The sequence below is a fragment of the Hyla sarda genome, chromosome 4 (assembly GCF_029499605.1).
Source record: "Hyla sarda isolate aHylSar1 chromosome 4, aHylSar1.hap1, whole genome shotgun sequence".
In the NCBI taxonomy this organism is placed as follows: Eukaryota; Metazoa; Chordata; class Amphibia; order Anura; family Hylidae; genus Hyla; species Hyla sarda.
In genome coordinates, this window is record NC_079192.1 from 286,343,668 (window position 1) to 286,368,015 (window position 24,348).

The 24,348-nt window shown below is 43.2% G+C and overlaps 1 protein-coding gene across 2 annotated transcripts in view; it reads right to left on the minus strand.

Annotated features, from left to right (window-relative positions):
• ACSS3 (acyl-CoA synthetase short chain family member 3) overlaps positions 1–24,047 on the minus strand; it is a 112,588-nt gene extending 88,541 nt beyond the window's left edge. Inside the window, exons 1-2 of one of the 2 annotated variants that reach the window (XM_056574444.1) lie at positions 23,998–24,047; positions 13,833–14,380 (exon numbers count right to left, since the gene is read on the minus strand). In XM_056574444.1, the coding sequence (XP_056430419.1) occupies positions 13,833–14,197 (365 nt within the window). In that variant the 5' untranslated portion in view covers positions 14,198–14,380; positions 23,998–24,047. The other variant, XM_056574443.1, reaches the window with a different exon arrangement.
• Positions 24,048–24,348: the final 301 nt, after the last annotated feature.

Below are 24,348 nucleotides of genomic sequence, written 5' to 3' on the forward strand. Positions count from 1 at the left end.
TATATGGTGTCCTCATGCTTCAGCCTCATCCAACTGTGTCATTCAGCCACTATATGGTGTCCTCATGCTGCCAACACCTCCACGCTGTGTAATTCATCCACTATATGGTCTCCTCATGCTGCCAACACCTCCACGCTGTGTCATTCAGCCACTATATGGTGTCCTCATGCTTCAGCCTCATCCAACTGTGTCATTCAGCCACTATATGGTGTCCTCATGCTGCCAACACCTCCACGCTGTGTAATCCAGCCACTATATGGTCTCCTCATGCTGCCAACACCTCCACGCTGTGCCATTCAGCCACTATATTGTGTCCTCATGCTGCCAACACCTCCACGCTGTGTCATTCAGTCACTATAAGGCTCAATAATTGTGCTGCTGTGCGGCAGTGATTCTAAAAGTGATGCCGGTAATCTGCATGTTATTCTGAATAACAGTATTATTTCACTAACCCAGCACACTCCATATGCGTTTTAGAACACAGCAAAGTGTTCTATACCCCTATAGAGGTTGTATGTAGGCTAGAAATAGCCTTTTTTATATAGATTTGCTGCAAAAAAATTTGGGTCGAAACGAACCGAATCGGCCGAATCAAATTTTTCAAAAGTTCACTGATCTCTAATGATAGTGTTACAAACAGTAGGGCTACCTTTACACAAGTATTTTTTTCTGTCAGTGTGGAGCTTGTTACTATAAATGGATATTCACATCAAAAATGCACAGCATGAACTAATTTCATCTGCTTGGGCATGAAATACTGCCAGAAAGTCTACGGAAAGTGATTAAAATATGGATGCATCAAAACTGCATGTGTTATACAATTTTCTGTATAAGGTTATGTTCACACCTTAGAATTTCTGTGCGCATTCTGCATTGAAATTCTGCAGAGAGATTACGCAGAAGCAGAGTCCCGATGTATTCTGTGTGGCCATTCCGACGTGTGAACATAGCTTTACATATTTACCTTCACACTTACGGTCCAGTTTTCACTTCTGTTTCCAATCTGATACTAAATGGACATTGCCATATGTTTGTGTACAATAGTGTAACTTGAACCAGTGTGCCTCCAGCCAGGGCCAGTGCTAACACAAGGCAGCTACCTACCTTAGTGCACCAACGGTGCAGGTGGAAAAATGCCCCCAAAGAAGAGGGGGTGGGTGAGGGCAGTGTAGTGTCCCACCACTGCTCCATAGTCTAATTTCTCATGTTGCGATGTATTCCTGTGTTATGTTATGCCTTAATGATGTACTGTCTTTTTAAGGGATTACTGCAGAGTGACCCAGGTGACCCTGATGCCCCAATGGGAGCCCCCCAACGTGAGCCTTTATATAGTGTAGGGGAGGAGGAGTTGGTCAGTGTGTAGAGTTGAGAAAAGCACAAGTCTAGTGAGCTGAGGTACAGTCGGTGTGAAGAAGTCAGAGGAGGCCTAAGGATACATTCACACTGTGGAATCTCTACTCGCAGAATTTCTGCAAGCGAAGATTCCATCTGGCAGCCACAGCCAAAATACTTTGGCGGTAGGACCGCATGGTTCTGCGCCATCACCGTTGACGACTATGCAGTGCTTGCGGACTTCTGCACAAAGAATGAACATGTTCTTTCTTTGTGTGGAACAAAATGTCCGCCACTGAAATTTCTCAATGTGAACGGGTCTCGTGGAAACCCATACACACTGATGTTAATGGTCACTGCACAGAATTCCACGGGATTTACAGTTTGAACACACCCTAAGGAAGAAAACTCTCAAATCTGCAGCCACACCAAACTCAGGAAAACCCCAACACTCAGGTAAACGTCAAAGCCTGGCGGTAAGCACAAAATGGGATATTTATCAATACCTATGCAGAGTAAAGGTTGCCCAGTTGCCCATAGCAACCAATCAGATTGCTTCTTTCATTTTTCAAAGGCCTTGTTAAAAATGAAAGAAGCAATCTGATTGGTTGCTATGGGCAACTGCACCACTCTTCCTCTCAGTGGCGGATCCAGGGGGGGGGGCAACGGGGCAATTGCCCCCCCGAGATTGCTGCCCCCCCACGAGATCCACTAAAGGCCGGCGCCATGACGTCACATCATCGTGCCGGTGCCTGGAGGACCTGTCCCCACGGCCTGCATACTGGAAGTAAAGGTATGCTCAGGGATTAGGGAAACAGGATATGCGCCATTGTTAGGAGGGGGGGTCAGAGAAAAGGGAATATTTCATGAGGGTCTGCAGGGCAAAGCATAGGGGGCATTATATGTGAAGAGCACATGACAGGGGGGCCCCCTGTCCTGTGCCCTTCACATATAATGCCCCCTGTGCTGTGCCCCTCACATAATGCCCCCTGTGCTGTGCCACACATATAAATTATATGTGTGGGGCACACAGCACAGGGGTCATTATATGTGTGGGGCACAGCACAGGGGGGCATTATATGATATAATGCCCCCCTGTCTTGTGCCCCTCACTTATAATGCCCCCTGTGCTGTTCCCCTCACATATAATGCCCCCTGTGCTGTGCCACACATATATATTATATGTGTGGGGCACAGCACAGGGGGCATTATATGTGTGGGGCACAGCACAGGGGGCATTATATGTGTGGGGCACAGGACAGGGGGGCATTATATCATATAATGCCCCCTGTTCTGTGCCCCACACTTATAATGCCCCCTGTTCTGTGTCCCACACATATAATGCCCCCTGTGCTTTGCCCCTCACATATAATTCCCCATCATGCGCCCCTCATATATAATGCCCCCATCATGCGCCCCTCACATATAATGCCCTCTGTGCTGTGCCCCTCACATATAATGCTCCTGTCATGTGCCCCTCACATATATATTGCCCTTCACATATAATGCCCCCATCATGCGCTCCTCACATATAATGCCCCCTGTGCTGTGCCACACATATAAATTATATGTGTGGGCCACACAGCACAGGGGGCATTATATGTTTGGGGCACAGCACAGGGGGGCATTATATGATATAATGCCCCCCTGTCCTGTGCCCCTCACTTATAATGCCCCCTGTGCTGTGCCACACATAATTATATGTGTGGGGCACAGCACAGGGGGCATTATATGTGTGGGGCACAGGACAGGGGGGCATTATATCATATAATGCCCCCTGTTCTGTGCCCCACACTTATAATGCCCCCTGTGCTGTGCCCCTCACATATATTGCCCCCTGTGCTGTTCCCCTCACATATATTGCCCCCTGTGCTGTGTCCCACACATATAATGCCCCCTGTGCTGTGCCCTTCACATATAATGCCCCCATCATGCGCCCCTCATATATAATGCCCCCATCATGCGCCCCTCACATATAATGCTCCCTGTGCTGTGCCCCTCACATATAATGCCCCCATCATGTGCCCCTCACATATAATGCCCCCATTCTTTGCCCCTCACATATAATGCCCCCATCATGCGCCCCTCATATAGAATGCCCCCTGTGCTGTGCCCTTCACATATAATGCCCCCATCATGCGCCCTTCACATATAATGCCCCCTGTGCTGTGCCCCTCACATATAATGCCCCCATCATGCGCCCCTCACATATAATGCCCCCTGTGCTGTGCCCCTCACATATAATGCCCCCATCATGCGCCCCTCACATATAATGCCCCCTGTGCTGTGCCCCTCACATATAATGTTCCTGCCATGTGCTCCAAACATATAATGCCCCCTGTGCTGTGCCCCTCACATATAATGCCCCCTGAGGGGACAGGACATGGGGCTTTATATGTGAAGGGCACAGAACAGGGGGCATTATATGTGAGGGGCGTATGATGGGGGCATTATACGTGAGGGGCACAGCACAGGGGGCGTTATATGTGCGGGACGCATGATGGGGGCATTATATGTGCGGGACGCATGATGGGGGGTTTATATATGAGGGGCACATGATGGAGGCATTATATGTGAGGGGCAAAGAATGGGGGCATTATATGTGAAGGGCACAGCACAGGGGGCATTATATGTGAGGGGCACAGCACAGAGGGCATAATTATGTGGGGGGAACAGGACGGGTCATAATTATTATATGTAGGGGTACAAGATGGGGCATTATTACTATATGTGAAGGCACAGAGTGTTTTGCCTTTCAGAAGTATAGTGTATATTATGAGGAATTTCTGGGGTGGTACATTTTTTAGGGGCCACAATACATTACGGTATTTTACTCAGAGGGTGCACTGCACAGCAAGTTATATTCAGAGAGTGCAGTGTGTGGTAGTATTAGATTTAGAGGGCACAGTATGTGTTAGTATTCTATTTAGAGGGTGCAGTGTGTGATAGTATTCTATTTAGAGGGTGCAGTGTGTGATAGTATTCTATTTAGAGGGTGCAGTGTGTGATAGTATTCTATTTAGAGGGTGCAGTGTGTGATAGTATTCTATTTAGAGGGTGCAGTGTGTGATAGTATTTTATTTAGAGGGTGCAGTGTGTGATAGTATTCTATTTAGAGGGTGCAGTGTGTGATAGTATTAAATTCAGAGGGTACAGTGTATGGCGGTATTATATTCAGAGGGTACAGTGTGTTGTATATTCAGGGGGTACAGTGTGTCAGAATTATATTCAGAAGGTATGTGCCAGTATTATATTCGAAGAATACAGTGTTTGGCAGTATTATAATAATTATTGTTTTCATATAGAGGATCAGAATGTGCTGACATAGTGTGGAGACGTCTGGGCATCAAGTTCTGCAGAGAGAAGATTTAGCTGGAACAAATCCTGGCGGTATGTACCAGCTGAATTAGATAAGGAAAGACTATAGAGAAGACGTCACCTGTAATCACTGATATCATTGTGTATTCTCCTCACTATAGAGAAGACGTCACCTGTAATCACTGATATCATTGTGTATTCTCCTCACTATAGAGAAGACGTCACCTGTAATCACTGATCTCTATAGTGAGGAGAATACACAATGATATCAGTGATTACAGGTGACGTCTTCTCTATAGTGAGGAGAATATACAATGATATCAGTGATTACAGGTGACGTCTTCTCTATAGTGAGGAGAATACACAATGATATCAGTGATTACAGGTGACGTCTTCTCTATAGTGAGAATACATAATGATATTAGTGATTACAGGTGACGTCTTCTCTATAGTGAGGAGAATACACAATGATAAGACGTCACCTGTAGTCACTGATATCACTGTGTATTCTCCTCACTATAGAGAAGACGTCACCTGTAGTCACTGATATCATTGTGTATTCTCCTCACTATAGAGAAGACGTCACCTGTAGTCACTGATATCATTGTGTTTTCCCCTCACTATAGAGAAGACGTCACCTGTAGTCACTGATATCATTGTGTATTCTCCTCACTATAGAGAAGACGTCACCTGTAGTCACTGATATCATTGTGTATTCTCCTCACTATAGAGAAGACGTCACCTGTAATCACATGTTATCACTGTGTATCCTCACTATAGAGAAGACGTCACCTGTAGTCACTGATATCATTGTGTATTCTCCTCACTATAGAGAAGACGTCACCTGTAATCACTGATATCATTCTGTATTCTCCTCACTATGTCCCATCAGAGCTGGAGTTACTTGTAAGTTCTGCAGTTATGATGGGTGAAACAACAACTCCCAGCATAACCTTACCACTGCTTAGGTCATACTGGGAGCTGTAGTTTTAAATGGTAAAAATTTCTTTAGCACTTTCCCATTCTGCGGCAATTGGTATATTTGATTATTATTCTGACATATGAGCATGGCCAAAAAGTCTTAAACAAGGTTAGGACTGTATGATACATTTAATAATATTGTAAGTTCTGTAATCTTTTTTTCTGTCCGCCAACACAAAATACTCTAATAGTGCCCCTCCCGAGACTCGACTCTGGATCCGCCCCTGCTTCCTCTACACTGGTTTTGATGACTCTCCCCCAAAGTTCCTATTTTTTTTTTTTGGGGGGGGGGATGTCTGACAAAATGCACCTTTGCCTGTGTAGACAAAAATCCTTGCAATGGCCCTGCCTCCAGCTGTAGCAAGACTACAACTCCCAGCATGCTCAGACAGCCAAAGTATCTACTTTACTGTAGTTCATGTTTTGCATGGGTAACTTTCTTGTAAAACATTTGCAATTCATGGAACAAACATATCTTATCACATCCATTTACACAACTAATTTAGCTATTCATAAAAGTCTGCAATATAATATAGTAATTTATTAGATGGCATATAGCAGTAAAAGCTGTTATTCAAATACAGGCTGAACCCAGAAAGGAATCAATTAAAGGGGCAGGACACCTTTGACCTATTTTTTTTCCTTTTAGAGTAAACCTGTTACAACATCTGAAATATTTATTTTTCCAAGTTCAAAAAGGAAATATGTACTTGTGTCCTATCAGTACCATACATATGCCGCCTTTCACCTACTGTGGTTAGCATACAAACATATCGCATTCCAACAAGTGTTAGAGAACTATTGACTACTAGGAGAAATACACATGAGCCCAGTACTGGATGTACACCTCAAGCACTGGTATCTGTGACTATTTACACCACAAATAGAAAATGTCACCATGTAGTACTAAAAAAACAAAATGTGTTACCCAGCTAAAGAGTATCTCTGTAAGGCTAAGGCAAAAACGCCAAAAAAAGAAAACCCCAAATCTGTCTCATGGCTTTTTTTTGAGTAAAAAAACCCCCCAAAACTCTGCAGCCAGATGTTAGCCTTTTCCACTTGGCGTTTTTCAGTTTGGCGTTTTTTAAACTACCGTTAGTTTTTTTTTCACTCCCTTTTGGCATTTTTGGCAGTTTCAAAATTGCAGCATGTTGAGAATATGGATTTTTTTTCCCACTAAAATCTTGGCATTTTTCTCCCATAGAAAATGGGAGTGAAAAAATGCGAAGAAAAACTCCATGTGGGTTTTAACCCCTTAACGACACAGGACGTATATTTACGTCCTGCGCTGGCTCCCGCGATATGAAGCGGGATTGCGCCGCGATCCTGCATCATATCATGTCGGTCCCGGCGCTCATACCACACATTAGCCGATCGCGGCGATGTGCGGTATTAACCCTTTAGAAGCGGCGGTCAAAGCTGACCGCCACTTCTAAAGTGAAACTGAAAGTGACCCGGCTGCTCAGTCGGGCTGTTCGGGACCGCCGAGGTGAAATCGCTGAGTCCCGAACAGCTGACCGGACACCGGGAGGGCCCTTACCTGCCTCCTCGGTGTTCGATCAACGAATGACTGCTCCGTGCCTGAGATCCAGGCAGGAGAAGTCAAGCGCCAATAATGCTGATCACAGGCGTGTTAATACACGCCAGTGATCAGCATAGGAGATCTGTGTGTGCAGTGTTATAGGTCCCTATGGGACCTATAACACTGCAAAAAAAATGTAAAAAAAAAGTGTTAATAAAGGTCATTTAACCCCTTCCCTAATAAAAGTTTGAATCACCCCCCTTTTCCCATAAAAAAAATAAAACAGTGTAAAAAAATAAATAAACATATGTGGTATCGCCGCGTGCGTAAATGTCCGAATTATAAAAATATATCATTAATTAAACCACACGGTCAATGTCGTACGCGCAAAAAAATTCCAAAGTCCAAAAAAGCGTATTTTGGTCACTTTTTATACCATTAAAAAAATGAATAAAAAGTGATGAAAAAGTCCGATCAAAACAAAAATCATACCGATAAAAACTTCAGATCATGGCGCAAAAAATGAGTCCTCATACCGCCCTGTACGTGGAAAAATAAAAAAGTTATAGGGGTCAGAAGATGACATTTTTAAACGTATAAATTTTCCTGCATGTAGTTATGATTTTTTCCAGAAGTGCGAAAAAATCAAAACCAATATAAGTAGGGTATCATTTTAACCGTATGGACCTACAGAATAATGATAAGGTGTAATTTTTACCGAAATATGCACTGCGTAGAAACGGAAGCCCCCAAAATTTACAAAATGGCGTTTTTTTTTCGATTTTGTCGCACAATGATTTTTTTTCCGTTTTGCCGTGCATTTTTGGGTAAAATGACTAATGTCACTGCAAATTAGAATTGGCGACGCAAAAAATAAGCCATAATATGGATTTTTAGGTGGAAAATTGAAAGGGTTATGATTTTTAAAAGGTAAGGAGGAAAAAACGAAAGTGCAAAAACGGAAAAACCTTGAGTCCTTAAGGGGTTAACTTTCGTGTTTTTGCAGGTAGTTTTTATTCTTTTTTGGACTTTAGCGATCGATAAAAGGGATGGAGATACCATCTACAGAAAAATTCCGCATGGACATTTTGCTGCAGCATAGGGATTCTGCTGCACTGTTCACACAGCAGAATTTCTGCACCAGATGTATCTTCTGTGGAAATTTCGATTAGGGGCTCTGCAAAAAGACATGTTTATTCTTTCTGTGGATTCCGCTCAGAAATGCATTGCTGTCTATGAGATGGAGTATTTCCAAGTCGTTCTAGTGGCATGTTTCCAAGTCGCTGGCATGTTCTGCAGGAGCTCCGCGGTCTGGAAATTTTCTGTGTGAACATTCCACCATGTGAACATAGCCTCATAGCCTTACTGCAATGGGACTCCTCTACACAGTGCACGCTATGGAGTTTCAGTGGTGAAGCTTTCTGCCACTGATATTTCTCTGCTGAAAGAATGAACTTGTTTGGCAGAATACAGAGAGGAATGCATTGCTGTCTATGTAGTCTGGCAATGTTCGTGTGATCCTATCCTCGACTAATTCTGTAGTGTGAATCCGGCCTAATACAGACTCAAAAACACATCTGTATTTAGCTGCATTCACATAACCTTTTAGTGGTAAATCAAGCAATAATGTTTTCGACTTGTCAAAAAGGCATATGAATATACAGCCTGATGTGTTCCTAGTGGGCTCATTGGGGAAGATTTATCAAAACCAGTGCAGAGTAAAAGTTTACCAGTTGCCCATAGCAACCAATCACATTGCTTTCAATTTTCACAGACCTCTTTAAAATGAAAGAAGCAATCTGATTGGTTACTATGGGCAACTGCCCAACTCTTCCTCTGCACAGGTTTTCATAAATCTTCCTCATTGTCTTTAATGGTCTGAACCATAGTCTAATTGTGACCATGGTCAGTGGTGTTGCTAGGGTTGGTGTCAACCGGAGGAGTAGAAAATGGTGTCACCCCATAACACCCCCGCCACTCCACCAAAGTAATATTTTAAACGTCTGTATAGAAACAAGCCAACCGGCACCAGAAAGCCTTCGAAATAATTAGAACAATGTCCGAAGCCCGCGCTGCAGGGGGACCAGGTGTGCCGGCAAGAGTGGAGGTGCTAACGAAGTGAAAAGCAATATGTGGTATACAGGTAATAAAAAAAGTAACATTGCACTCACCACAAGACACAGCATGGAGGTTTTCAAATCCGGGTTTATTCGTAAATACGAAGTGCTATACAGTCAAAGCAGGTTGGAGGGAAGAGAGGGGAGCAGATATCAGCTCGGTAGAGCTGGCTGAGTGCAATGAATTGTTTCGCAGGGACAATATTTTAGCCTGTTGTGAGAGACGCCAACGTGCATCGCAGAAAAGTATTTCTAGTATAATAATCAAATATACCAATTTCCAAGTGAGGGAAAAGCACTAAAGAGGCTTTTACAATGTAAAACTACAGCTCCCAGTATGATGTAACCAGTGAGAAGGGGATTCTTGGAGCTATTGTTTCACCCATCATTACTGCAGAACTTACAAGTGGCTACTGCTCTGATGGGTCATAGTCTGGTACAATACACAATAATATAAGTTATAACAGGTGATGTCTTCTCTATAGTCTGCCCTTATCTAATTAAGCTGGTACATACCACCTGGATTTGATCCAGCTAGATCTTCTCTCTGCAGAACTTGACCCCCTGAGGACATTGGCTGCTAACTTTGTCAACGCATTCTAATCCTCTATTTGAAAACAATTATTAATATAATGATGCCAGACATTGTATCCTTTGAATAGAATACTCAATATAATACTGCCACACACTGTGCCCTCTAAATATAATACTGCCACACAATGCACCCTCTGAATATAATACTGCCACACACTGCACCCTCTGAATATAATACTTCCACACACTGTACCCTAAAAATATAAGACTACCACACACTGTGCCCTCTGAATATAAGACTACCACACACTGTATCCTCTGAATATAATACTGACACACACTGTGCCCTCTGAATAATATAATACTACCACACACTGAACCCTCTCAATATAATACTGCCACACACTGCGCCCTCTGAATATAATACTGCCACATATTGTGACCTCTGAATATAATACTGCCACACACTGCACCCTCTGAATATAATACTGCCACACACTGCACGCTCTGAATATAATACTGCCACACACTGTGCCCTCTGAATATAATACTGCCACACACTGTACCCTCAAAATATAAGACTGCCACACATTTTACCCTCAAAATATAAGACTGCCACACACTGCACTCTCTGAATATAATACTGCCACACACTGTGCCCTATAAATATAATACTACCACACACTGTGCCCTCTGAATATAAGACTACCACACAATGTGGCCTCTGAATGTAATACTGCCACACACTGTGCCCTATGAATATAATACTGCCACACACTGTGCCCTCTGCATATAATACTGTCACACACTGTACCCTCTAAATATAATACTCATCATCCGTCAGCAGGATCTGCTGATGGGGGTGCTACTGCTGGGGTGGGGGTGTTGCTGGTGGATGATGAGGGTGCTATTGCCCCCCACCTGGTAGTAGCACCCCCATCATCCATCGGCAGCACCCCCCCAAAGCCTAGAACCCCCAGCACCCCCTGTCTCCCTGGCAGTAGCTTACCAGGATCAGGTGCACCCTGGGTCTTCCTTGGTCGGTGGTGTGCTGACTGACCTGCACTGGTCCAGTCAGAAGTGGCTCTAGACTTTTTGAGGCCTTAGGCGAAACTCAAACACGAGGCCCTTACTGACAAGATATTGCAACGTAGTGTGGGTTGGCAGCACCTGGGGCAAGGCAAAGTATTGTGCGCCACACTCGATAAAAGTGAATGGCGATGCATACAGTGTATACATTGCCACTTACCGGGGGCGCACGCAGGATTTTTTCAAGGGTTGGTATATAGAAACATAAATTAATACTTCCACACCAGGACTATATATAACTACTGCATTGACTAAATAACGCTATACACAAACCAGTATCACCAATAACACCACTTAAGTAAACAAATAATTCCACTAAGCCATGACCACTAACATTACACAACATAGTGACTGTGACGCGCGGCCCGGCCTGTAAAACTCACTACACACCTAGGGCTGCCGCTGGAAAGTCCTGTGTGTTTTGTGAGTGAGGGTTACACAGCGTATTTCTTGTTGCTGCTGCAGATTTTGCACAGTGTGAAATACGCTGCGTAAACTGTATGTGGGACCGTACCCTTACCTAAAATGCTGCAAAATCTTAGAATCTATAACATTGCATGAATCTCCTATACTGATGACAGATGACTAAGATGTCACCTAGGTGCCAGGAATTGTAACAGGAGTACTCACCACTGCATGTCCGACCTATGAGGTGCTGCGAGGTGCAGAAGTAGAGCAGAAGAAGGCCTCAAAGCACTTCATAATGACAAACTAGGGAAGCTCTGCCACTGAGGTGCTGAGCGGTATAGTGTCACCCCATCAGGCTGGTGTCACCCGGTGCAGCCCGCACCCCGGTCGCTACGCCACTGACCATGGTTCAGGCCATTTGTCCATTTGGTCCATGAATGTATCCTGTTTCTGTGCAGGACTCAAAAAACAGGACACAGCACATTTTTGAGTCCGGCACAGAAGCAGGATAAGTTTGGAAAATGCACTGAACGTTGTCACAGTTAGATTACATTTGGCCCGTTAAAGTGAACAATGTCGGGAACATGTTAATACACCAACAAGCTATACACCAGCATCCTTTTTTTGACTGGTGGCTGACAAAGTCCAATGTATGCCCCAAATGTAAATAAATGGGGGTTTATTCTCATAATTATTTTTGCAAATAAGAACAAACAAAAGAGGGAGATTTATCAACACCTGTGCTGATTTAACCTGTGCTGAGGAAATGTTTAACAGTTGTTCACAGCAACCAATCAGATCACTTCTATTTTTACAGAGGTCTTTTAAGGGTATATTCACACGCACAGTATCCTGTATCCTGCATATTTGATGTGCAGGATTTTATACTGCAGATGTAAACTAATTGACTGAAAACAGCTTCAAATCCATCACATATGTGCAGGATACTGTATGTGTGAATAGACCCTTAAAAGGCAATCTGATTGGTTGATTGGTTGCTATGGACAACTGCTCTACTTTTCCTCTGCACAAGTTTTGATAAATCTCTCCCAATCACTTTATGCTGAATGCACAAGAGCCCAACTCTTGTTCCAACATATGACATTTCTAAACTTCTATACAAAAAGGTAATTGGTAGGATTTATCAATGTAGTTACACAAGTGTTTAGTATATGCCAGATTTTATCTTGGCACAAGCCGCTCTAGAAAATATTAAAGGAGATCTTTAGTGCTCTGAACTTTATCCCCTATCCGAAGGATAAGTTATAGATCGTGGGGAGTCCGAGCGCTGGGGCCTCCCCCAATCTCCTGTACGGGGCTGCGGCAATGAACAGGAAAGGGGGCGTTCCATCCCCGCATGACACGGCAGCCGGCACACCCCTCCATGTATCACTATGGGATTCATGGAGGGGCATGCCGGCTGCCACGTCATGCGGGGACGGAACGCCCCCTTTCCTGTACATTGCCACAGCCCTGTACAGGAGATTGCGGGGGGCCCCAGCGCTCGGACTTCCCGCGATCTATAACTTATCCCCTATCTGAAGGATAGGGGATAAAGTTCAGAGCATTACAGATCTCCTTTAATACATCTTTATCTGTTTTAGTTCAGCAAATTTACTTTCAACCAACCGATGTAAGCAGCCTTTGGTAACATAGATTGTGCTATACCATAAATACAAAAGACATATTTAGTTGCCGCTATTAGAAAATGTGCCCACCACATAAATGGGGTTTACTTTTGACACATCGAAAAGCACAAACTGAGGAAAGAACCCTGCTGTAGCATGCCTCTCTCCCTGCTCTAAGTCTAGGTGAGCAGGATGGTCCCATAGACTTACATTATGAGTGTGTCAAGGTCATGTGACAGAGAACCGGGAGAGAACGCACAAAAGTTTTTATCGGTCAAGATCTGAGGGGGAGATTTACCAAAATCTGTGCAGAGGAAAAGTTGACCAGTTGCGCATAGCAACCAGCTTGCTTCTTTCATTTTTTTTTAAAGACCACTAAAAATGAAAGAAGTATCGGATTGGTTGCTATGGGCAACTGGTCAACATTTTCTCTGCACAGGTTTTGATAAATCTCCCCCTCAGACCTATACCGATAAAAACTTTTGACAAGTTTTTTGTAATGACAGGAACACTTTAAAGGAGTGTGGCAAGCTGCAGTGCCACACAGCCGCACGTCGGTGAACTTCTGTTCCTATGTAAACAATGATGGGGAGAACAACGCTCCCATAAGGGCTCATTCACACTAAGGAATCTGCAACTGGAGATATTCCGGCAGAGATTCCTTCTGGAGCGGGTTCCTGCAATTGGAGGCTGATTTACTGTATTCCAAGTGGAATTTTGCTTGGAAAATCTGTAGTGTGAATGGGTGCTTACTGTGCTGAGCATTGAGGCCTAGGAGGTCTTTATGCTAAGTATAAGCCATGACTGTTAAAGTCCCAGAAACCACTTTAATCCCTTAGCAACTGCACACATCTATAAAACATTGCAATCAGAGAAACCGTGTGTGCTTGTAAATGCACTTACCATTCTGTGAAGGGAGGATTGGAGTTGTCCATAATTTTAGTCCATGGCTTAAACCATACAATATCTTCAGCTGCCTTCCTCCACACTTTCTCAGGGTCTTGCACAGAAGACTTGAACACCTGGTCATAGTTTCCCAGATGCTCGGAGGAGTAGGATCTGCTGCTGAGGTGCTTGCAGTGTGTGACAAAGCAGACAGGTTGTGTTAAGATCCTTGTGCAAACTTGGGAGGAATATCTTCGACAACAGATTTGCTCCTGAAGCCCTGTTCTGTTTGCAGAGTGCCAGCATGATACACTAAAAGCACTATTTTTTAGTCCACCCCACTTAAGAATATGTTTTGACACATATTTTAGACCAAAGTACATTTTCTTGAGTTGCAGCTGACTTTTCTGGCAGGAGATGTGTGAATTTAGTCAGAGGGCAGGGATAGCTGGAAAAGCAGCACTGGATATCCGCTCCCTGCAGCCAGGCTGTGCCCCGGAGCCTACGGACTGGGAAGAGGCTTAGAATCCTGGACAGGTTTTCCTAAGTGGTAAGGTTCCTGGGAACTGAAAATTGCACAATGTTATAGTGGAAAGAAAATAATGTCTGAACTAGTTATTCATTTACTGATTATATAATCTGCTTATGTATTTGGCTATATAAACCTCTCTGTGCCTTCTCTTATATAGTTCATACAGCTACAAAACAATAAGGTCATAAAGCCACAATGTTTCGAATCGAATCTGATGAATCCGAATATGTTACGAATTTTGCTGTGATTCGATCGCGCAAATCATTTAATTAATCTATTAAGGACGGCGGGCGTATCCATACGCCCCCGTTTTAAAGTCCTTAAGGACTGAAGGCGTATGGATACGCCGGTGGGAATTCCGGTCCCTGCCGCTAGCCGGTCGGGGACTGGACCGGGATGCCTGCTGAAATCATTCAGCAGGCATCCAAGCACATCCACCCCCCCCCCCCCCCCCCATGTCGGCGATCACAGGAAACCGCATGTCAATTCAGACATGCGATTCTCTGCTATTCCGGGCTGATCGGGTCTCTAGTGACCCGATCGCCTGGAAAATAGGGATGATTGGAGCTAGCGAGGCTGCAGCGATGCAACCTCCTCCTATCCCCTGCCATTAGTCAGCACTGAGTACTGACCAATGGCAGTTGAAGACAGGGGGTTACCATTGAAACCCCCCGCTGTGCCCACCCCTGGATGTCGGGCAGAACGGGGGGGGGGGGGGGGGAAGAAGATGGCGGCTGGTACCTGTAAAGAAGATGCAGTGGGGACCGCCGATCATCGGTGGCATCAGCAGAGATCAGCGGTGCAGGTAGGGAGGCGACGTCACATAGCATCAAGGAAGGTGGCAGTAAAGCAATCCTTACTGCTGCCTTCCTAGTGGTTGCCAAACTGCAACTCCCAGCATGCCCTGACAGCCAAAAGCTGTCTGGGCATGCTGGGAGTTGTAGTTTTGCAACATCTGGTGGGTCACAGTTTGGAGACCACTATTACAGTGGTGCCCAAACGGTAGCCCTCCAGATGTTGCAAAACTACAACTCTCAGCATGCCTGGACTGCCCAGGCATACTGGGAGTTGTAGTTCTGTAACATCTGTCCCTTCAGATTTTGCAATTTTCATGAAAATGTTGAAAATTGCTGCTATATTTTAAAGCCCTCTAATGTTTTCAAAAAGTAAAAATATGTCCATTTTATGATACCAAAATAAAGTAGACATATTGGGGGATATTTATCAAAAGATTTAGACTGGTTTTCCCAGTCTAAATTTGTCGCACAGAAAGTCACAGTCTAAATATGTGCAACTTTTCTGCCACTTTTGCTCTGGAGGATTTTTAGAACATGATGCATGCTAGTCTATTTTTAGACGGAAATGCATTGGAAAATGCATTGGTGCTGAATTTATCAAAAGCGACTTTTCAGCAACAAGTCGCATCGGCTGAAAGTACGCCGAAATGTCAGACCATGTTGGAGCACGTTTAAATACAGTCTAAAGCATAGATCCCGAAGTCTGTGTGAAGAATTTATCAAGAGCCCTGCGTCTTTTGATAAATTAGGCGCACAATAGACCAGCCTAACCCTCTGTAGTTTGGTCTATATTGATGCGGGACATAGACAGCTTTGATAAATATCCCCCATTGTATTTGTGAATCAATATAAAATGTATTTGGAATATCCATTTTCCTTACAAGCAGAGAGTTTCAAAGTTAGAAAAATGCAAAATTTTCAAAAAGTTCATGAAATTTTAGGATTTTTCACCAAGAAAGGATGCAAGTAACGACGGAAATTTACCACTAAAATAAAGTAGAATATGTCACGAAAAAACTGTCTCAGAATCAGAATAATCGGTAAAAGCATCTCAGAGTTATTAATGCATAAAGTGACAGTGGTCAGAATTGTAAAAAAGGGCTCAGTCCTTAAGGGGTAAAACTCCATTTAGTGTGGTCCAGGTTCCAGGGCATCTAAAATGGCAGATCCACATGTCACATGGGGCAAGGAATCCTGGGAAGGCGGAAACAATGGTTGGTGGGATGACCCTGAATCACATGCAGCATGCTGCATATCAGCAGCCAGTCACCCATGTGATGTCCCAGCCCTATATAATTGGCAGCCATCTTGTGGCCAGTCACATCAAAGTTCTATTACAGAGAGAGAGAGAGCAGGACAGACAGTGTGTGTTGCACAGAAAAGCTTTTTTACAGCAGTGATTCACCTCTTCACCCAAATCCAGCCTAGAAGCACTGATAGGGACGGGAGAGTGGTTGAGAGAGAAAGAGAGAGAGTGCATTTCTGGGTGCAGTATACAGCGACTGTGTGCTGCAGCACTGGTGTGTACAACAACTGAAAAGCTAATAGCCAGCCAGTTAGGGTGAGCAGAGCACTAAAAGCATATTGTCCTCTATTTAGTGTAACCTGTGCATACATCTAAGTGGTGTACCATTTTGTTCCTGTTAAAGTCTTAAGGGCCTAGATACTGTGAAAGGCCAACCAAAAGTACACAACCGTTGTTGTAGACAAGTACTCTTTTAAGCGTACTGGAGCGCATTGTCCACCCCTCATAAGTGCATACCACATACGTACATCTAAGTGGTTTACCCTTTTGTTCCTGTTAAAGTCTTAAGGGCCTAGATACTGTGAAAGGCCAGCCAAAAGTACACACCTGCTGGTGTTGTAAATAAATACTGTTTTAAGTGTACTTGAGCGCATTGTCCTCCCCTCATAAGTGCATACCACATACGTACATCTGAGTGGTGTACCATATTGTTCCTGTTAAAGTTTCCAGGCATCTCCAGGCTGCCTCATTCTGCAGCTATATGGTCTCCTCATGCTTCTGCCATCTCCAGGCTGTGTCATTAAGCCACTATATGGTCTCCTCATGCTGCCACCAACTACAGGCTGCATCATTCAGCCACTATATGGTCTTCTCATGCTTCCGCCACCTCCAGGCTGTGTCACTATACCACCATATGGTCTCCTTATGCTTCTGGCACATTAAATAAAACTTTTTAGGTTCATCTATTTGAAATCTTCAATTTAAATGTTTAAAAATATCTTTAGTCTTTTCAATTGTGAGACCCTATGTCTCATCAGGTTGTTGCCACCTCCAGGCTGGGTCATTCAGCCACTATATGGTCTCCTCATGCTGCTGCCACCTCCATGCTCTGTCATTCAGCCACTAAATGGTCTCCTCATGCTGCCGCCAACTCCAGGCTGTGTCATTCAGCCATTATATGGTCTCCTCATGCTGCCGACTACCTCCACGCTGTGTCATTCAGCCACTATATGGTCTCCTCATACTGATGCCACCTCCAGGCTCTGTCATTGTGCCACTCTGCAACAGTGATTCTAATAGCGATGACTCTAATCTGCATGCTATACTGAATAACAGTATTATTTCACTAACCAAGCACACACCCTATGCATGTTTCAGCAAGGCAAAATGTTCTACACCCCTATTGAGGCTCTCTGTAGGCCAGAAATAGCCGTTTTAAAATACAGATTTGCTGTGAATAAATTCGGACCAAACCAAATTTCTTCGGAAAATTCAACGAATCGGCCGAATCAAATTTTTCAAAAATTCGATTATTTGGATAGGGGATAAGATGTCTAAGCACCGGAGTACCCCTTTAAAGGAGAACTCCTTTCCTTTAAAATATATCCCCTATCCACAGCATACGGGATAAGCATCACATCACATGGGGGGGGGGTTGACCACTGGGACTGCCCAGAACGGGGCCCATCTCTCCCTGTGCGGCATCACAATCCATGCATTCTCTATGGTAACATAGATACTCGTGTATCTCTGGCACTTCCCTTAACACTGCATGAAGCATGTGCCGACACATTGCTCCATGCTCAGGGAGAGACAATGGCCCAGTGTGGAGATAGCTCAGGGTCCCAGCGGTTAGACCCCACCACCCATTGTGATCAGACGTTTTTCATGGGGATAGGGGATAAGTTCTGAAGTACTTGAGTACCCCTTTATACAGAGCAGACCAACAAACCACCAATGCTATTATTTGCAAATCACTGATACATTTTGCATGCTAGTTATCTAGATATATATAAATGTATGTATGTCTGTTCCCTATGAACTTCTAAACCGCTCAACCGATTGTGATCTAATTTTCAGGGAAACTATAGTATAGTGTGAGGATTGTTTCTGTGAAGTTTGGTTGTGATAGGGGAATTGACCAGACTGTTGAGACCCAATTAGCTCCTAGCAGGCTATAACTACCCCTCCCTCTTATTACAATAATTAATTAGATAATAACTGACACAACAACAATTCAATTTTTTTATGGGTGGGGATCGGCCACAGCTTTATTTATAAAATTACTTATATAAATAACAATTTAACTGTAACAAAGACACCGATTGGCTTCTTGCCAACCCGAGAGGTGCTGCCACACTGTCCTGTGTGGAGGTCTACCCCAGGTTGACCCCGCTTTTAAAAAAGGGAGGGAGGGAGGGAGGGGAAAACTCCGGGTCCTGGGCAGATTGAGGGGGAAGGGAGGCACCACAGCTATAAATACCCAGGGGAGGGCCCCTGAAAGCCCGGGAAACTATTAAACCCCCGATTGGTGCACTCCTTCCCCCCCCACCCATGGGACATACCACTATAGTTACCAACAAGTTTTTACAGGCGGGGGAGGGGGCTATAAACCTTGCCTGTATATTTCTTAACCCCTTAACTGCTCACCAGTCAGGGGGCAAGCTAGTTATGCACAACTTGCCCCTCCAAATTCGTCAAGCTGTCCAAAAGAAAATCTGTGTTGCCCATAGCTACCATGGATGGCATTTTGTCTCAGGGCTCCTTTGATCACTGAAAACAATCTCGGACATCTGTGATAAGATTGTCAAGTGAGCCCAATTTAAGGTAAAACTACTAAAGGTGTGTTTTCCACATTATTAAGTAGAGCACCATTTTCAAGCAATATGGGGAAGAAAAAGGATCTCTCTGCTGCCGAAAAGAGTGAAATAGTTCAATGCCTTGGAGGAGGTATGAAAACATTAGATATTTCCCAAAAACGTAAGTGTAATCTTCGCACTATTAAAGGACATTTGCAGCAAAAGACAACTTATCCCCTATCCACAGGATAGGGGATAAGTGTTCGATCGTGGGGGGTCCGACCGCTGGGACCCCCTGAAATTTCCTCCACAACGCCACAGATCTGCCGCGGCTCTCCTGTGCAGGAGGCATGCCGGCCGCAGCGTGACATCGCAGACGACACACCTCCTCCATGTATCTCTATGGGAGAGGCGGGTAGGCAGTGTTCGTGTATGGGGATGGGGCATACCATCAACCTCAGAGAGGTCGGCACTACGTGCATTAGCCTCTCACATAGAGCGGCTCACATAGAGTGGCAATGCGGGGGCCCATGCAGGGCCCCATACTTTAAAGATTACCTCTGCAAAGTATGTGGAGTTTCTGACTGACCACTTTCTTCCCTGGTACAAAAGGAAGAAATATGCTTTCCGTAATAAAATCATCTTCATGCATGACAATGCACCATCTCATGCTGCAAAGAATACCTCTGCATCAATGGCTGCTATGGGGATAAGAGGAAAAAAAGCCATGGTGTGGCCTCCATCCTCCCCTGACCTCAATCCTATTGAGAACCTTTGGAGCATCCTCAAGCAAAAGATCTATGAGGGTGTGAGGCAGATAACATCCAAACAGCAGCTCTGGGAGGCTATTCTGACATCTTGCAAACAAATTCAAGCAGAAACTGTCCAAAAACCCACAAGTTCAGTGAATGCAAGACTTGTGAAGCTGCTATCAAATAAGGGTCCTATGTTAAAATGTAATGTGACCTGTTAAAATGTTGTTAAACGTTAGCTTATGATATCAGTAAATATGCTGCAAACACAAAAAATGACAATTTTCAGTTCTTTACAACCTATAAAGTGTTTTGAAACTTACTGTGCTTAATAATTTTGAACAGTGCATTGTAAGTTTTTTATGTTAAAAAAATAAATACTGTTATCATTAGGAGGTTTGTTCAAAAACATTTGAATTGTATTCTTAATAGTTGATAACATGAGAAATATGCTGACTGTTATTTACATCAATTATTTAAGTAAATGAGAAAATATAATTTGCAGAATAATTTGGAACAGGTTGTAAACCGCTCAACCGATTTTGATAAAATTTTCTGATATAGTTTGAGGATTGTTTCTGTGACGTTTGAGGGGGTGTGACACCAGTCATATAAGAGAACAACTACTAGACCGATTTTGATTAAATTTTAAGGCATACTTGCTGTGCGAGTGAGACAGACTGGACAGACAGTGTTTGGGTGAAGTCACAATATACTCAACAACGCCACCGAAAAAAAGCATCAATTGGACGAAAAACATCCAAAGTGATGAGAATGAGGGAAAAAAGAGCTTATGAAACAAAGGAACAATGCGAATCTCGGGTTGAACAAAACCGCAACAGAGCATCAATATCGAGAGTCGCTGAAATGGAGGAACAACACGAATCTCGGCTTGAATACCACCGCTACAGCGCATCAAAGCTCATTTTGAATTTGGAAATTTGGAAAATTCATGTTTTTCACATGACCAGTTATATGTTGCTTGCTGGCGAGTTGGCACACTAAAAAATGTATACGTTTATACACTAAATAAAACCACCAAAAATATCAGTTAGCATTACAATAAAATAAAGAAAATTAAATTCACAGTTGATGTTAAATATGTGTTTTTCTTGGGTGTAGCAACGCAAGCTGGGTACTGCTAGTATAAGATAAAGACACCAGGGGATTTATCACATGGGTTGCCCCTGCTAAATTACAAACCCGCTATATGTTTTTATTTTGTTTATCGACGAAACGATCATCTAGTTTTGCGTTTTCATTTTTTTTTTCAGAAAAAGTTAGTTCTGTTTTTCTTCTATTCCTGGTTTATCTATTTAATGTCAAACACCATTATTGTTCTGTAAAATATTAGTGTAAAGCAAGAGATGCTTTGTGGGAGAGTAAGGTGTTTAACTGTTATATCTAGCAAGTTGCAGAAAATCTAATGGTTCATTCACACCATGGAATCTCTGTCCGAAATTTTAGGAAGAGATGCTGTCTGTAGTGGGTCAGCAAAAGAAGCCAACGATAGGACCACTTGAAAATGTACCATCTCAGTAGGCATATTCATATTTTTAGCGAAGTCTGGAGTCAGGAATTTCCACTGTGAATGGTGCAGCAGAATCCCATAAAGAACAATGGGAGGCTCCTGCAGCGTATTTTCCAAGTGGAATGCCCCTCAGAAAATATGTAATAGGAATGAGCTCTAAAACTCAGCGGGCACCACTTTGATATAGTCGGCACTTCGGGCTATCTTGTCTAAACATGTATCAACTTATAAATGTGAGAAACACTTTCTTCCGCTACAGTTGAGGAGGCAAGGTCTTTAACCCCTTAACGACCACAGACGTAAATGTACGTCCTGGTTTGGCGGGACTTCCAGCACCAGGACGTACATTTACGTCCTGTTTATGACCGCGAGCATCGGAAGGGTGCTCACGTCATACATGGCAGGTTCCGGCTACTAACAGCAGCCGGGGACCCGCCGATAATGGCCAACATCTGCGATCGCGCAGATATCCGCCATTAACCCCTCAGATGCCGTGATCAATACAGATCACGGCATCTGCGGCATTGCGTCACTTTGTATGGATGATCGGATCGCCCGCAGTGCTGCCGCGGCAATCTGATCATCCAGCGTGGCGGCCGGAGGTCCCCTCACCTTGCTCCGGCCATCTCCCGGGGTCTTCTGCTCTGGTCTGAGATCGAGCAGACCAGAGCAGAAGATCACCGATAATACTGATCAGTGCTGTGTCCTATACATAGCACTGAACAGTATTAGCAATCAAACGATTGCTATAGATAGGCCCCTATGGGGACTATTAAAGTGTAAAAGTGAAAGTAAAAAAGGTGAAAGAAAAGTAAAAAACATGTGAAAATCCCCTCCCCCAATAAAAATGTAAAATGTCCTTTTTTCCCATTTTACCCCCATAAAGTGTAAAAATAATAATTAATACACATATTTGGTATCGCTGCGTGCATAAATGTCCAAACTATTAAAATATTATGTTATTGATCCTGTACGGTAAACGACGTGAACGTAAAAATAAAAAAGCCCAAAATTGTCACATTTTATTCAATAAAAAATAATAAAAAAGTGAATAAAAGTTTTATAAACACAAATGTGGTAGCAATAAAAAGTACTGATCATGGCGCAAAAAATGAGCCCTTATGCCGCCGCTTAGACGAAAAAATGAAAAAGTTATAGGTCGTCAAAATAGAAGGATTTTAAACATACTAATTTGGTTAAAAAGTTTGCGATTTTTTTTAAGCGCAACATTAATAGAAAAGTATAAAATCATGGGTATCATTTTAATTGTATTGACCCACAGAATAAAGAACGCATGTCATTTTTACCGTAAATTGTACGGCGTGAAAACAAAACCTTCCAAAATTTGCTAAATTGCGGGTTTCTTTTTAATTTGCCCACACAAATAGAATGTTTTGGGTTGTGCCATACATTTTATGGTAAAATGAGTGATTTCATTACACAGGACAACTGGTCACACAAAAAACAAGCCCTCATACTAGTCTGTGGATGAAAATATAAAAGAGTTACACATTTTTTTGAAGACGAGGAGGAAAAAAACGAAAATGCAAAAATAAAATTGGCCTGGTCCTTAAGGTCAAAATGGGCTTGGTCCTTAAGGGGTTAAGCTGTGCCAGCCCCATGTAGAAAACACAATGCCCACATGTGACTAGTCACATGATTCTACCTTACAGAATGATTTTTTATTGAATGCATTTGTGCAGACACTCCAAAGACAGATACACTAGTTTAGCTGCCCTATGGGGGTAGAGAAAAATAAACTGATTTGTTTCAGATACAAACTTAACACTTTTGCTGTTATGCAACACAATGCATTTGTTTGGCATTCTCTCCACTGTGTTTTCATGAAGCTCTCTTACAAAAAGCAGCACTAAATCATGCCTATTCATTTGGCACTGCCTACTAGGAAGTACCTGCTAACCAACACATTCTAATGTTTACAATAGATCTCCTTCAGCCAGAGCATGGCCTGAGGATTTCAATTAACAACAAAGAAAAAGGGTTTTCCTACTAAATATATGTATCGGCTATCCACAAAACAAATGACTGTGGGGACCCCTGAGGATAACTGGAATGGGGGCCCCTTGTCCTGCAAACCTCATCACCTACATGCCTGTAGGGCAACATGTATTTGTAGTAAACAGTACAACTTTTCAATATGGTTCACTTTATGTTCATTATTATCTGTTCTGGATACATATGGATGACTATTCTGGGGACACATTTTAATTCATGATAGTGTTCTTAATACCAGTATCAATATTGATAGATTATAACAGATCACTAGCATATGTATGTATGTGTAAACTACAGAAAGCACAGGAGAGAAGACTAAAAATACCGAATGAACATATTGTTACTTGGAATGACTGCTCAGAATAGGACAATATGGTATACAATGTAACATACCGGACTGTACTTTGAGTATTGGGAGGCAACAAATCAGTGGCAGAGAAGAAAACATCTCAACGAATCGACTCCAAACAATTGGAATGTATAAGAAAACACTGAACTGAAAGAAACCTACCAGAATGCAGTTGGCCAGTGAATAGCTTTTCTATGGAAGTTCCACCTCCTTATTCAGTTGCAAGGGGGGAGTGGCAGAGAAGAGGCTGGATAGAAAGTTTAACTTTTGCTAAACAAAAGTACATTTGTTCTACACTGTTTGTTCTACACAGCTATCTGATGGCAGGACCTTGGCGTATAGGAAAGTGTTAATGCGTCACTCTCTTGCTAGATTCTCCAGGAACCCTTGGGCTTTCAAGGAAACTGTGATAAGATTATTATCAAATTCTTTCAATCTGTTCTAGTAACTGTGAATTGATTCTTGTTGTTCTTTAGCAACAACCAAGTTTCAGCTTGATTTAACTTGATATAG